Source organism: Solanum tuberosum, unplaced genomic scaffold, assembly GCF_000226075.1.
Source record: "Solanum tuberosum cultivar DM 1-3 516 R44 unplaced genomic scaffold, SolTub_3.0 scf00543, whole genome shotgun sequence".
NCBI lineage: Eukaryota > Viridiplantae > Streptophyta > Magnoliopsida > Solanales > Solanaceae > Solanum > Solanum tuberosum.
This window is the reverse complement of record NW_006239467.1, coordinates 84,686-100,706: the sequence shown is the minus strand read 5'-3', so window position 1 is coordinate 100,706 and position 16,021 is coordinate 84,686. Positions and strand designations below refer to the sequence as shown.

Genomic DNA, 16,021 nt, shown 5'->3' with positions numbered 1-16,021 from the left:
TTTGCAATATGTATTATAAATGTATTGTTCATGATTTTAATACAATTTCAATACAATTATGAAATATATCTAGTACAACTTTAATACAATTGCGATACAGTTCTTTGCAATATGTATTATAAATGTATTGTTCATGATTTTAATACAATTATGAAACATATCTAATACAACTTTAATACAATTGCGATACAGTTCTATAAACTTTACCTTTTCGAGCTTCAATCTAATATTTCTCCTAAAATCAATGATAAACCAAAGTTTTCTTGAAATTGAGTTATAAACTCCAAACGTCGTTTTCAATTATTTGTAGGAACAATCTATCCAAATTAATTACTAATTCGTAAAATTCAAATAATTAATTCAAAATTTGAAGTTTTATAATGACCATCAATGGTGAACTCTTGTTGCTGTAATTTTAGCGATTTGAAATTTCTGCTTGAAAACATGATTTTGTACAAATTTTTGATATTTTTGTTCCTCTTCTCGTCGTGTTTTTGGGTAAAAATCGTGAAATATAGGTAAAAACTTATTTGAAGATATTTCTTTAAATGAAAAATTCAAAGAAAAAGAAGAATAAAAAGAAGAAGAAAGGAGGAAGAGAAAGAATAGCAAAGAAAAAGACGAGAAGAAGAAGAGTAAAAAGAAGAAAAGAGGAGGAAGAGAAAAAAGGCAGAGTAAGAGGCAAATATAAACTGTACAACTTTTTTCATTCAAAAAAATTGTTATATTTAGTTAGAAAAATTATATTGTCATAGATAGTAAATATTTTCTTAATGTAGCATATTTATCTGATTTACCCTATTTAAATCAAACATATTCTATTTTATAACATCTGGAATGATAAGTTTATGAATAGCAAGAGTTCATTTAGAATTAAAAGTCTAATGCATTTTCAAATTTAAATACTTTTGATTTTCTTTCCTTACATATTATTATTATTATTATTTATTATTTTTAATTTAATATTTAAATTTAATGTATTTTATTTTATTTTATAATATTCAAAAATGATAAATTTATGAAATAGTAAGAGCTTATTTAGAATTCTTTTACTTATGAGTTTCTATTTTTAAGCTGATAAAAAATACTTCTTTTATTTAAATTTGAATTCAAATATCATATCAATTTTTTTAAATGTGGATCTTTTTATTATTCTTCCTTATCCTTGATTTTAAATACAATAATATCTTTTTATAAGCTATATATTTAAATTGATAGAAATATTTAAAAGATTCCCACCCCCAACCCCCCAACAACGTTATCTCTTAATCCTCATTTTCCTTATTTTACTATTATTTTCAGTACTACTATTATTACTTAATAACTCTTGATAAATACTAATTTTTTCTAATATTAAATTTAAATATGTTGTTCACTATTTTCTATATATATATATCTATCTTTATTTACATTTATTTATTTCCTACGTTTTTCCTTCTCTTCCTTCTTTATCTTCATTTTTTTTCTTTTCCTTAGATTGCTATTTTTTATTTCATACCATTAATAAATAATTTGAATTGTATGAATTCTTGTATGAGTAATGATTTGTATGAATAATGATTTAAATTATATGTTTTCTATTTTTCCAAAATTATATATCTGCTAAATTGTATGAATTTGGTATGAATTATGATTTTAAAAATAAATTGACCTACTCTATGATTTTGGTATGAATTCTGGCTTCAAAAATAAATGAACCTATTGTATGATTTTACTATGAATTTTGATTTTGTATTAATCATTGTAAAAAATGGTTCATGCCGATTTTATATCATTTAAATATCGATTGTTTTGGTATGAATTTTGTTTTGAATTAATAATTGTAAAAAATGATTCATACCGATTATATCAATTATATAGACCCATTTGAATCCACAATTCATACAAAATATAATAAACAATAGATAGTCATTCTTTTGCAACCATGGTTCATACAAAAATTATCACTTGAATATCATGTATTTATATTCAAGTTTCATACCAACCTAATACAAATTTCATACAAATCATCTCACTTTTAATACATATTATAACACAATAATCACCAATTATTCATACCAATATCATGCCAAATAGAATACCAAATTAATTCCAACATATAAATATTAATTATAATTTCTTATTTAAACAGTATACCAAATTCACACTACATTCAAACCAGAATTCATACCATAAAACATTATACAATAGAGTATACATATTTCATACACTTTTTTTGTGACACACATTTCATAAATATATCCCTATAACATTATTACTATTTCATACAATGTCATTTATCAAGAAAACAGTATACTCAAATCATTCAAATATAATTTTAAAATCGCACACATTCATTGTATAAACAGTATACAAATTTCAAATAAATTTAATGTATTTTTTTTTAACCAGATACCTTAAATTAAAAAAAATTCATACTAAAATTTATTCCAATATACAAAAAATGTATACCAACATTTATTCAAGTTTCACAAAAAATATTATGTAATATGAAGAAACGAATGTTCATACAAAAAACATCACAATTCAAATCTATTATACACAAGCAAAATCAGAATTTTTCATTTTTAGCTTCAGTTTTCTTAATTTTCGTTTTAGTAGTATAAAAAACAAATAATAAATCGCAATGAATACTAACCATAAGGATCCCATCTACCACCATGTTTTATTAATATCGATAAGAAGCCATCCATTACAACAAAATAAAGATTATTGAACCAAAACTATTTGGAACTAGTGGTGAATGACGCCAATAACAGGAAAAAAAAATTCGAGGAGAGAGAAAAAATTGAACAAAAGAAGAAAATCTGGTTTTTGAAATACTTTTAACTGATTAGAGTAAAAAAAGGAAAACAGATATTCCTATTTTGTTTTGAATCTCCTAAATTTATGGCAATTACTAATTATCATTAATGTATTCAAATTAATTACTACAACTATGTCACGCCCCGAGCCTACACCCTGGACGTGGCCGGCACTCGAAGACCATTGCTGGCCTCAAGCGAACCCTTGGCCTGGCTTACTAACTCAGCGGAAAACTTAACTCATCACATACACATATATGAAGTAACTAGAATGTTATAAAGGAACATTCAACTGGCCATTAAGGCAAACTCAAGTCTTAAATGATACAAATGAAATGAATAAGACTAAAAACTAACATCTGATTGTCTATGAAGCCTCTAATAACAACTGAGATAGATGTTGGGACAGACCCCACAACATCCTAATAAACTAAACTAGAAAGCAATGAAATGGATCCTCCGAAAAGCAAGGAGGCTCACCAACAGACTCTGAACTGCTCACTGGATCAACGATGCGTCGGAATGCCGATCTTAGTTACCTGTGTCTGCATCATAATAAGATGCAGGCCAATTAGCTCCAGTACATTGAATGTACGAGTATGCGAGTTGGAATGCTAAGCAATCCATAGGCTAGAAGGAAATCTGAAAGGGACTGAATAACTTACCTGTCTCAACTCAACTCAACCTGACTGACTCATTTCAATATAAAGCAATTTAAAACAAGTGCAATATAAAGAAAAGCTGTTTAAAAACATGCTATGAACTTTGTGTGTATGCAAAGATACAATAAATCTGAGATGTATGTAGAAATACAAATGAACAGATGTATATAAAAATACAATAACTGATGTGGGAGTTTCTCTAACCGACAACCATCACATAAGAGTTATAGTGACGATACAACGATCAACCTCACACTGCCAGAGCATTCTATACCCGGCCAAAGGTATAGAACCTGAACTGCCTAATAGATCCACTAGTCTAATTTGAAAATGATTCATCTAAAAAGTATGAACCTCTTCTACCCATGATGGCTATATGGTTCTATGGGGGCTGTGGGTTCTTTGAACGCTCCCCAATTCGGTGCTCAATACTACTCCCAAAAATGTACTGACTCTTATGTTTTTAAAACATATTTCCTCTGTGATTTGAGATTAGTGCTAAAAACTTAGCTCAAAGGCTATCTTGGAAATCAAAGTTTCCCTTCTTGCTTCATTTAGAAAGCGATTACTTTTTTTGAAAACTAGTCCGAAAGCTCTTTGGAAATCATAGTTCCTTTCTTGCTCAAATGTGAAAACATTTATAGACTTCTTTGGGAATACTTAGTTCCCTAATAACTTTTGAGAAATAAACTCAACTCTTTACTCTTTACTTTACTTGAAACTTGAGCCTCAAAACGAAGTCTAAACGTTTAATAAAGACTCTTGAAAACTTTAAGAAACTCTGCTTTGACTTGCTTCTTAACTTTTAGACTTGACTTTTAATTCCTTTGACTTTGATCTTAACTTTCCTTGAATTGGATTATGGATTCAAGGTTCATGATATCATGTTTATGGATGATTTCATGATGTTTAGATGTACCTTAGAGTGTTGGAAACAACTAGAAAACATAGGTACATCGCTTAGAAACTAGTACGACAAGATGGGGGAAGAATGGAGTGAACTGACGTCCTTGCGCTCTGAGAGGCGTAGGGAGCCGGAGCACAAACTTTAGAGCTGAAGTTGTGGCGCTCTGGCTGGCACGTCACCCCAGAGGCCAAACTTCAGACTCTGAAGTGGGGTGCTCTGAGAGGCGCGGCGCCCTAACCCCTTGCCCAGCAAACTCCGACTTTTCTCCTTTGTTTTTCATCTCTAAACCCTCTAAACTTCTATGGTTCTTTACCCAAACACTTAGGATCATTAGTGCTCTTAATACCCAATAGATTTAACTCGAAAAACAACCCGGAAACACGAATCAAATCAACACTGGGCATTCAACAATCAACCAACAAGAATTCAACAATGTTCTTCAAGAACTTCACTTCTTAACATGTATACAACTCCAAATCGCTGAATTGAAACAAATTGGTGTGTGGGTGAACTAACCCATCACTAAAAGATCTCACATACCTTAATAGGGATCACCCCCGACGAATTCCACTCCAAACGCTTGACGTTCTTGGCGAAATCTTGGCTTTTCTCCTTTCTTTCTTCTTTTTCTCTTTTTCTCCAAGCCTAAGCGCTCTTTAATTTTCCAAAACTGATTTAGGTTCTGTTTTTACCCCAATAAACCCCTAAAATCGAATTAGGAAATAACTTAGAGAAAGGACTACTTTGCCCTTCCCTAAATCCGGATTGGGACTTCCCTCAATCTAATAGCCCAACTTCCGAAAGGCATATCTCACTCATATGATGTCGGAATCGTGCAATATCGGTGGCTTTGGAAATATCTCTCCAAGGGCTTTTCAATCATATCAAGAGCTGCTCCTAACTCATCCTAAGCTAGGAGTTATGGCCGTTTGAAAATGGCCAAATCTCACTTTCTTAACTTGGACAAAAATTTCCAGATTTTCTTATTCTTTCCAAAAATCAATATTTTTCATATTTTAAACTCTTTATAGTCATTTCTAGATGCGAGATGTTACAAACTATTTCCGTTTTTTACTTTTTGTTATTTTTTAAAAGTTATTTTTTATTATTATTTTAAAACTTTTTTTTTAATAAACTGTTATAACCTGAAATTTTTTATTGTTACAACTTGAAAGTTTTATTATACTGTCATAACTTGAAATTATTAGTCTTATATATGTCATTTATAAAATTTCCACCATGCTCTTTCATTTCCTTGATGTATATATTTAAATAAAAATAGTAGTTGTTTTCAAATATTTGTTATTTAGAACCCTTCGGGTAGCTAGAGACTTCCATATTGGAGATATTTCTTTAAAAATTGTTTAATAAATTTAATTTTCTTGTAAACCACTCACATTTTTTAATATTTCAAGAATATAATCGCACTTGTGAAATTTGTCCATATAAGGTTACACTTTCATTCATTTTTTACCCTTTACTAGTAAATTAAAGTAATAATAACTAAAATATAGTTGGATAGACTTGCATATCAATACGGATATGCTATATAAAGAAAATTTAACATAAAAAACTTTTGACATTTATATTAGAACTCTCACATTAGATCAATTTGATAAAATGTTCTGTATAATAAATGAAGAATATAGATTATTCATAAATAAAAATTAATTTTCTTGAATAATTTCGTAAATAAATATATTCAATTCTCATATGTTCTTTAACAAATAACAAAACAAGAAAGAGCAAGAACAAAAAAGAAAAATCAACAATCCACGTGAAAATTGAATAAACTACACTAGGTTACTAATTTTGCCCATGTTTTCTGCAGCTGTGCATCATAACAGTAGTTTGATTAAGTACGATCAAATCTCTTTATAACAATCATCCTCTGTAAACATATTTCACTACAACAATTATGTTTAAGTATGATAATTATGTTGTTACCAAAAGAGATGAGCAATAATCAAGTGTGGCTATCACAAAAGGTCATGAAATAATTCACTAACATAATTTTTGTCTCTAACATAATTACTAAGTTAGCATGTTCATATTTTATACAAAATTACAATGATTAACATGTTTAAATCAAACATATATATGTATTAGTTCACCTCTAAGGAAAAAAATTAAACATTTTCTTCTCTACTTCTTCAATAAGAAAAAAAAATGGCTGGTAGAAAGAAAATAAAATCCAGTTTATTGTTATTCATAATATTGTTCTTATGGTTGGTATTTGTTGGAAAATTTGTAATGGGCTGGGCGAGCCCAATAACATGGGGTGGAATAAAGCCCAAGAAAGTTGTTGATCAGAGATTTAATGGAATATTTTCAAAGGATAATGATAATATCAAGGCTAATGAGGATTATGGTGGAGATGATAATGGTTTTGATAATTTTTATAGACAACATGAAGATATTCCAAGCCCTGGTGTAGGTAATTGAAACGAAAATACTGTACGATGGTGTTAGGATCAGTTTACGCGTATCGTAACTAATTCTATCAGATACATGCTCTGAAAATACATTTTATCATGAGAGCACACACTATACTTAATGTTTTTTTTTTTTTTATTTCTTTTCCACATAATGTGTATTGGTAAGTTTGGGAATTTTCACATTTGGTGCTTTTGTACCGGATGTTCCCAAGATATTGTCTTCGATTATTGCAACCGTAAACATTTGTCATTTCGATTGTTTTGTTCTTAAACATTTCCATTACTTTGTATTTCGTAAGTAAACTGATAAGGGTGGAGGTTGCCGACTAGAGGATAGTGAGGAGATAATCAGTATAAAATATCATTTATGAAATTGATTTTCTCTATACTCATTTAAAAAGTCATTTTTCTGATTTTTAAGATCCTCGATTTTCTAAAACATCAACCAAAATGAAAAAATTAGTCTTTCATACCTTACACACCCCTAAATGAAACTTAAAATGTTAATTAATTGTCTAGATGTCCTTTCTCCCTTAAGCTACCCATGTATAACAATTTTCTTTTGCTTTTCCCCCTCTTCTAATGTTTTAGTGGTTAGCCATAACTACATGATATATCACCACAATTACACAAAGCAGCAAAATTATTAATTAGCTTAAAGAGATGCTTATCAAGGGGATTATCTTTTTAACCATACTTTTTTTGTCATTAAGAAAATGTCTTCCACTAAGTAATCAAAGAACAAGTCCTCATTTTGACTTTTATATTATCTTAGTGGGCTACCATGAAGCCATTTCATATATATATAAGTTTTACATTTTGCTATATAAAAGCAAAGGTCCTTAACTATACAAAACAAGTCTTGGTTCTTCCTTTCAAGTATAGAATTGGTTGCAAAAACAAAAATGGGAAGCTTTGGGAAATTGGGGCATTGGCCTCTACTTGCATTTACTTTGGCAATTTGCTTAGTAGCCAGCACTGCTGTTGCTGATTACTCTTATGGTTACACTTCTCCCTCTCCTTCAAAGTACTACAAGTCCCCTTCTCCGTCAAAACATCAAGTGCCCTCTTCTTACTACAAGAAACCAATAAAACCTGTTGAACATTATCCATCACACTACTACAAGTCGCCTACTCCATCAAAGTACCATAGCCATTCATATAAACATTCTCCATCCCACTATTACAAGTCGCCTTCTCCTTCAAAGTATCATAGCCATGTAACGGTCACTTATAAACATTCTCCATCACACTATTACAAATCACCTGCTCCTTCAAAGCACAACTACAAGTCTCCATCGCCAATTAAGTATTACAAGTCTCATGTTCCTTCAGTACCATACTACAAACCATCTCCATCTTACTACAAATCTTCTCCACCTCCACCACCAAAATACATTGAGAAATCACCAACTTACTATAAGTCACCTCCTGCAGCGTACTACAAACCATCTCCATCTTACAAATCTCCTCCACCTCCACCAAAGTACATCGAGAAATCACCAACATACTATAAATCACCTCCTCCTCCACCATACTACAAACCATCTCCATCTTACAAATCCCCCCCACCTCCACCAAAGTACATCGAGAAGTCACCAACATACTATAAATCACCTCCCCCACCATACTACAAACCATCTCCATCTTACTACAAATCTTCGCCACCTCCACCAAAGTACGACGAGAAGACACCAGTTTACTACAAGTCACCCCCTCCACCATACTACAAGCCATCTCCATCTTACTACAAATCTTCGCCACCTCCACCAAAGTACGACGAGAAGACACCAGTTTACTACAAGTCACCCCCTCCACCATACTACAAGCCATCTCCATCTTACTACAAATCTTCGCCACCTCCACCAAAGTACGACGAGAAGACACCAGTTTACTACAAGTCACCCCCTCCACCATACTACAAGCCATCTCCATCTTACTACAAATCTTCGCCACCTCCACCAAAGTACGACGAGAAGACACCAGTTTACTACAAGTCACCCCCTCCACCATACTACAAGCCATCTCCATCTTACTACAAATCTTCGCCACCTCCACCAAAGTACGACGAGAAGACACCAGTTTACTACAAGTCACCCCCTCCACCATACTACAAGCCATCTCCATCTTACTACAAATCTTCGCCACCTCCACCAAAGTACGACGAGAAGACACCAGTTTACTACAAGTCACCCCCTCCACCATACTACAAGCCATCTCCATTATACTACAAATCCTCTCCACCTCCACCAAAGTACGTCGAGAAATCACCAGCATACTACAAGTCACCCCCTCCACCATACTACAAGCCATCTCCGTCTTACTACAAATCCCCTCCACCTCCACCAAAATATATTGAGAAGTCACCAGCCAATTACAAGTCACCCCCTCCACCGTACTACAAGTCATCTCCATCTTACTACAAATCCCCTCCACCTCCACCAAAGTACGTCGAGAAATCACCAACCTACTACAAGTCACCCCCTCCACCATACTACAAGTCGTCTCCATCATACTACAAATCCCCTCCACCTCCACCAAAGTACATTAAGAAGTCACCAACCTACTACAAGTCACCCCCTCCACCGTACTACAAGCCATCTCCATCTTATTACAAATCCCCTCCACCTCCACCAAAGTACATCGAGAAGTCACTAGTCTACTACAAGTCACCTCCTCCACCATACTACAAGCCATCTCCATCTTATTACAAATCCCCTCCACCTCCACCAAAGTACATCGAGAAGTCACTAGTCTACTACAAGTCACCTCCTCCACCATACTACAAGCCATCTCCATCTTATTACAAATCCCCTCCACCTCCACCAAAGTACATCGAGAAGTCACTAGTCTACTACAAGTCACCTCCTCCACCATACTACAAGCCATCTCCATCTTATTACAAATCCCCGCCACCTCCACCAAAGTACATCGAGAAGTCACCAGTCTACTACAAGTCACCCCCTCCAACGTACTACAGTTCACCACCACCACCAACAAACTACTACAAACAAACACCCACGTATGCCTCACCTCCTCTACCAGCAAAGTACCAACAATCTCCTACCTATAGTTCACCTCCACCCCCGCCAACCTACTACTGATTTTAAAATCACCTTGCCTCAATAATTTTCATTATTCCCTTTGCTTTTAACTTCTTTGCATCATCCTGTTCGGAGCTTTTTCATTTATTTTTCTACTTCAGTTCTAAATTATATGTATTCTTGCAGAAATCATCAAGTATTAATTGGTGTTTTTATTTTTATTTTATCATTTAAGTAAGATTCTTGGGATCTCTATTGATTCAACTCATTGTATCAAGATTTGTTTTAATGTAATTTATCAAGAAATCTACTTCAATTTGTCTACTTTAATATTATTTGTGCCAAAATACTTAATTCTTTCTTTGGCCTACAAAACATATAACTAGTGGGAAGAGTGACCGAAAATCAGAATAGATTTTTTGATCCCTCATTCTGAATATGGAAAAAAGGGATTACTCATACAAACATTGTTCAACCAAAAGATAAGGTCGCTTGAGATGGTTTAGTCGTGTCTATGTTGACCTCTAGATACGCGGTTTGTAGGTGTGAATCCATGACGTAAAAAGGTGTTAAAAGAGGACATAATAGACTAAAATCACATGGAAGAAAGTTATCTCGTAAAACCTACAACCCCTTAAATTAAGTGCAAATCTTGCAAACACTAGGGCAGAATGGAAGAAAAAAGACATACATATGGAATATTAATTAGATTGGGACCAACCTGTATTTTTTAGGAACCTTTTATTCATGTGAAAGATTTATATGTAAGTAGAGAATATAGAGAACTTCTAGCACTTTTATTTTTTATTTTTTTCATTTTGTTTTGTATTGAGATTTAAAGTTGCAATATGATTAGTTAGGATTCATATAGCCAATCCGAAAATGCTTGAAATTGTGATGTGTATGTAGTTTTTGTTATTGTAAAGAAAAAGTTAAGCACATCTTATTTCCTAACAAAAGGATAATAATCAACACACATCTGGAAATATGTTACAAGTCACCTGCTCCTTCGAAATACAACAAGCCACGAACACGAATAAAATATTACAAATCACCGGTTTACTACAAGTCTCCTTTGCAATAGAAAGCCAGCAAAATGTAGATTACTCATGAATAACAACAATAAAAGCAGATCAAAAGAACTCGAAAATTTAGTAAAACAAGTTGTCTCTATTAAGCTTAGACGGATGGCCTAAAACAGGCTGATACATAGTAAATCGACAATTACAACAAGAACCAAACGGACAAGTTGAACGTTAAATACTGATACTAAAGTGAGATCAACTTACAGAGTAAACGTCACGAGATCAGAAGCTCTTTTTAGTGTCATCTACTAACGATTAGCTGGCTGCTCGCCTTGCCAAGTCCAAACAATTTCCTCCAGAGCAGGTCTTATAACTTGTTTCAGCATCTTTTGGTACTCTACCTTATCACCATATGACTTTTTCAGCTCAACCAAGTGGAAGGACGGAGTAATTTCAGATATTTCAGTATCGATGGACAAAGTCCCGTATCTACCCTCACCCGATCCCTCTAATCTCATAGATCCAGCTTCTTTCTTCATTACTTCCAGCTTTAGATACCTGCCAACTTCCTCAAGTTTGGATATGATAGAAGAGGCAGGCTTCGCGGAAATGAATTGCAAGTCTTCCTTCTGATCCTTTGTTATGAATAAACCGGACAAGTCAAATCCACTTGAAAGAGAGATTATATCAAATGCATTTAGATTTGACGGTTTTAGCAACTCTAGCTTTGACACAGAGGGAGAGATACTGTTATGTGTACAATCTTGAATAGTAGCGTTGGCGTCTAGGCTAAACTTTTCCTTTTCTTCTACTTTGGTTACCGCGTTTCTAGACTCCAAACCTTTCTTGAACCATGAGCTTTCCTTTATCTTTGCTATGGAAATCCTTGTACGAGGGTTTGGATCAAGGATTTTAGAAAGTAATTTCCGCACTTCTGGTGGGAACCAATTAGGACATTTGAACTCAGCCTGCTTTATCTTCCTATAAATCTCCATAAGATTTGAGTCTTGGAATGGAAGATAACCGGCTAGCAAAACAAATAAGATCACCCCACAAGACCAGATATCAGCTTTGGCGCCATCATATCCTTTTCGACTGATCACCTCAGGTGCAACGTAAGCTGGGGTTCCACATGTTGTGTGGAGTAAGCCATCCTGCCTCTTAGACTCAGCCAAGGCGCTTAATCCAAAATCTGATACCTTAAGATTTCCATTCTCATCTAGAAGCACATTTTCTGGTTTCAGATCACGATGATAAACATCTCGACTGTGGCAACATTCAACAGCACTAATCAATTGCTGAAAGTACTTCCTAGCTAATTTTTCCTTCAGCCTCCCCTTTGTCAACTTTTTGAAAAGCTCACCACCTTTGGCATGTTCAATGACTAAATAAATCTTAGATTTAGTTGCCATGACCTCGTATAGCTGTAGAACATTTGGATGTTCAACTAGTGCCATAACAGATATCTCTCTCTTCGTCTGTTCAATCAGTCCGGCCTTAAGAACCTTCTCTTTGTCAATTACCTTAACGGCTACACTCTGTCCCGTTTCAAGATTCCTTCCGTAATAAACCTTAGCAAAGTTGCCTTGACCTAATAATCTCCCCAAATCATATTTTTGCATCAGTACATTTCCTTTTTTCTCCATTTGAATCAACAATTCTTGTAACCACTAAACTTACTTTCTCCTGCTGATATGATACTCGGTTTTTTAACAGGCAGGAGAGGCCTTGTTGCAGAGCTCACCCTGCTCCAACAAGACTCTTCTTCAGCATGTCGGGATGTTTAAGGGTTGTGGCTTCACTGTTCATTATCTGGCACAAGAAGTTATGTGTATTCTGAGCTGCATAATTGAGATCACTACGGATGAAGGAGACTAATTCCAATGCACATGGAAATTCAGAAGTCTCCAATAGGTAATCGTTGTTGTACAATCCCATCCTTCTGCATCCCAATTATATTGCTTTCATAAATGTCACAAGCACTGAACATAAACAGAAAAAAGGAAGAGAGAGTCAAGAAATATCAATATAAGCTTAACAATTATTGCCTTGACGAAAAAATCAATGACTATGAAATATGATATGTGAATCGAAAGTAAAAGATACAAAGGGAAAGGGGTAAAGCAAAAGAAAAGTATATCAAGATGAATATCGCATTTTAACTTACGACACACTCTACCTCAAGAATATAACAGCAACGAAAACGGTTCCAGATTTATGATTCTTTTTCCCTCAAAAACTATGAAAATCAAACTAAAGGGGCATCATGTTCAATCACATTGGACAAATTTAATTCATCAAGGACAGAAATGTAGCTAGTTTAGTCGTTTCATATTCAGATCTACAACAAAGTTCGAATTATTAACATGTATACGTCAAGCAAGGAAAAGAAAAGGAAATTTAATCACCCTTTTTAACTCCTCACCAAACAAAAACAAAAGATGCAGAAACTCTATACATACAATACGAGCTAATGAAACATAAAAAATACTTTTCAGATCATATTGTGAATTGTCACAGGCACATTCAGACAAAGAAATGTTTCTTAGAAACACCCTACCACCAAGGGCGGAGCTATCGGTAGGGTTCAAACAAATCCATTAGCTTTTGCTTAAACTCAATAATATTTGTATTAGGAGCTATGGGCTCGGTGGTAAGTTTAGAATTCATAAACTTCAAATTCTGGATTTGTCTCTACCGACCTCAAAGATAGACCCTTGTCACCCCATCCACCCACACAACACCCTAGAGAAAGGCAAAGGGCAGCCTAGTGCTCTAAGCTCCCACTATGCATGGGGTCCAAGAAAGGGTCAAACTACAAAGGTCTGTTGTACACGGTTTTACCCTATAATTCTACAAGAGGCTATATTTGCACAGCTCAAATCGTAACCCCCCGATCACATGACAATAATTACGCCAAATCTCCCCTTCACCCTAGAGAAAAACATTACTAGAAAACTCAATAATACATGACTAAAAAAAAAATCTCCTCCATCTAACAGCCAACATTGATGCATCCATGCAAATATACCCAAGAAAAAATATTCAATAAAAATACAAACACCTTAACAATCCTTAAACATTCATGACAATAACCAACACCAAAATTCACAAGAAATATATGCAAAATGGACCAAAACTAACATGCAAATTACCATGGGGATCTAATCAATAAACTAACAGATTCCACAGAACTCAATAATTACGAAAGAAAAATCTCTTGATAATATATACTCCCTCTGTCCCAATTAATGTGACATTTTTCATTTTCCGAGAGTCATACCGTTTAAGTTTGATTGGAAATTTGCGCGTGAAATCTTCAATTTTTTAAAAATGAAATTCATATATTTGTAAACTACATAAAACTACTATAAATCACAAGAATTCGCGATTCAAAATAATGAAAAGATATATGATAAATTTACGATCAAAAATAGAAAAGCTCGAAATCCAAAAAGTACCATATAAACTATTCCAAATTGTATTCATATCCACACATAACTCCAATATACAAATATCATTTTCAACTTTTTTTTTCCAAATTTATACATATTTTTGTCTTTGTCTGAACAAGGATAACTTTAAATTTTGAATTCGTCTCTACGAATTCATTAACCGAAGCAAGAAAAAATACCTGTTGGCCAAATAAAGGGACTGTTCCGGATGGATCCGAAGCAGAGAAACAGAGAGAAAAAGGTTGAGATTTATAATCTGATTTTTTTTTTTTTTTGGGTGCAGGAAAAAAGGTGTTTTAAATACAGGCAAAAATTATTTGTTTGGTGAGAGAGAAATTTTTGTATAAATTTGGTACAGTTTCTAACAATCGACCAAACACAGACCTAACTGTGTGTGACACGTGGTAGGTGCCTCGGGAAATGAGCTGATATGCTTTCATGAAACCAAAAAAAATGGGAATCAAAAGAGCATCTAGGAGTAGTTTATTCCTTTTGGACTATTGAGAGACACAACAAAACAAAAAACAATATTATAATTAGTGCAATAGAGTGATAAATATTTTTTCATCTTTAATTAAGAGATTTTAGGTTCGACTTTCAATGGATATAGAGTTACATTCGTTAGGGAGTGGTTTACCCCCCTCCCACCAATGTAGGATTTTCTTGGGTATGGAGTCGTATTTTATAGGGAACACTTTACTTTCAATGTGAAATTTTTTGGCGCGAATTTAAATATAGTCGGGCTTCAATATGGATACCGAACACAAGTGGGAAATCAAGAAAATATAGTATAATTAGTGCAGTTTTACGATTTATTCTTATCATTAGAAGATAGAAATATTGTTTTTAATAGGCATTCAGTATCAAAAAGATCAAGTATGTAAAGTAAATACTATAACGAAGAATCAGAAGAAGAAAATAGTAGCGACAATAAATTATATGACAATTACTGAAGCGATTGTTGGATATTTTGTAATATATATAGAGGTCTTAATATTGAACAAACACATTTGATCATGAAAAAATATAACCTTTATGAAAAGTCACCTGTTCATGAAAGGACGTGACTCTTATGAAGAGTTATCTCTTAATTTTTATAGATATAAAGACTCTCTAAAAGTAGTCTAAGAAAAATCTGCATGTATAAACAATGGGCTTTGTTATATCCTTGAATAAAATTATTTGTATTTACCCCAATATATAAATAGGCAATATCTCTTTAAAAAAAGTGATTACACGTCTCAAAATCGCCTTCTTCTTCAATTTATACTTCCTATTATTTTTTCTAACAAAAGAAACAACAAGTACCAGTAAAATCAAAGAGTTTTAATAATAATAGTAAAAAGGAAACTACCTCAATTATTTACTAACATTCTATCTTATTCTTCGATCTCTGTATATTTCTATCTAGACAAATAATGCAATCCTTGAGGGCATTGTTTGAAAAGTTTAGTAAGGTCATAGTTTAGTTTGACTATAAATATGTGCTTCTGGTCATATATATTTCGTAATAAAGAGTGAGAAATTGAATCGGACATAATAAATGTTTAGAATATTATATTGTAATCACTTGTGATGATATTGATGAGATTGCAAGATTAAAGGCTTACCTAAACCGAACCTTCACTTCAACATAAGCTTGGCATGCTAAGATTGAAAGAAGATTAATATATATATATATATATA

The 16,021-nt window shown here is 33.3% G+C and overlaps 2 protein-coding genes across 2 annotated transcripts; one reads left to right on the top strand and one right to left on the bottom strand.

Moving 5' to 3' along the window:
* The first annotated feature begins 7,658 nt into the window (after positions 1 to 7,658).
* On the top strand, positions 7,659 to 10,037 carry LOC102589529 (extensin-2). Its single transcript, XM_006365285.2, has one exon. It carries the CDS (start codon positions 7,717 to 7,719, stop codon positions 9,913 to 9,915), a length of 2,199 nt encoding a protein of 732 aa, XP_006365347.1. The 5' UTR covers positions 7,659 to 7,716; the 3' UTR covers positions 9,916 to 10,037.
* An 806-nt stretch (positions 10,038 to 10,843) lies between these two features.
* Positions 10,844 to 14,664, bottom strand: LOC102582953 (CBL-interacting protein kinase 18-like). Its single transcript, XM_006365265.2, has 2 exons — positions 14,515 to 14,664; positions 10,844 to 12,862 (listed from the first exon to the last, which is right to left on the bottom strand). The coding sequence occupies exon 2, from the start codon at positions 12,524 to 12,526 to the stop codon at positions 11,189 to 11,191; it is 1,338 nt and encodes a 445-aa protein (XP_006365327.1). The 5' UTR covers positions 12,527 to 12,862; positions 14,515 to 14,664; the 3' UTR covers positions 10,844 to 11,188.
* Between the last annotated feature and the right edge of the window lie 1,357 nt (positions 14,665 to 16,021).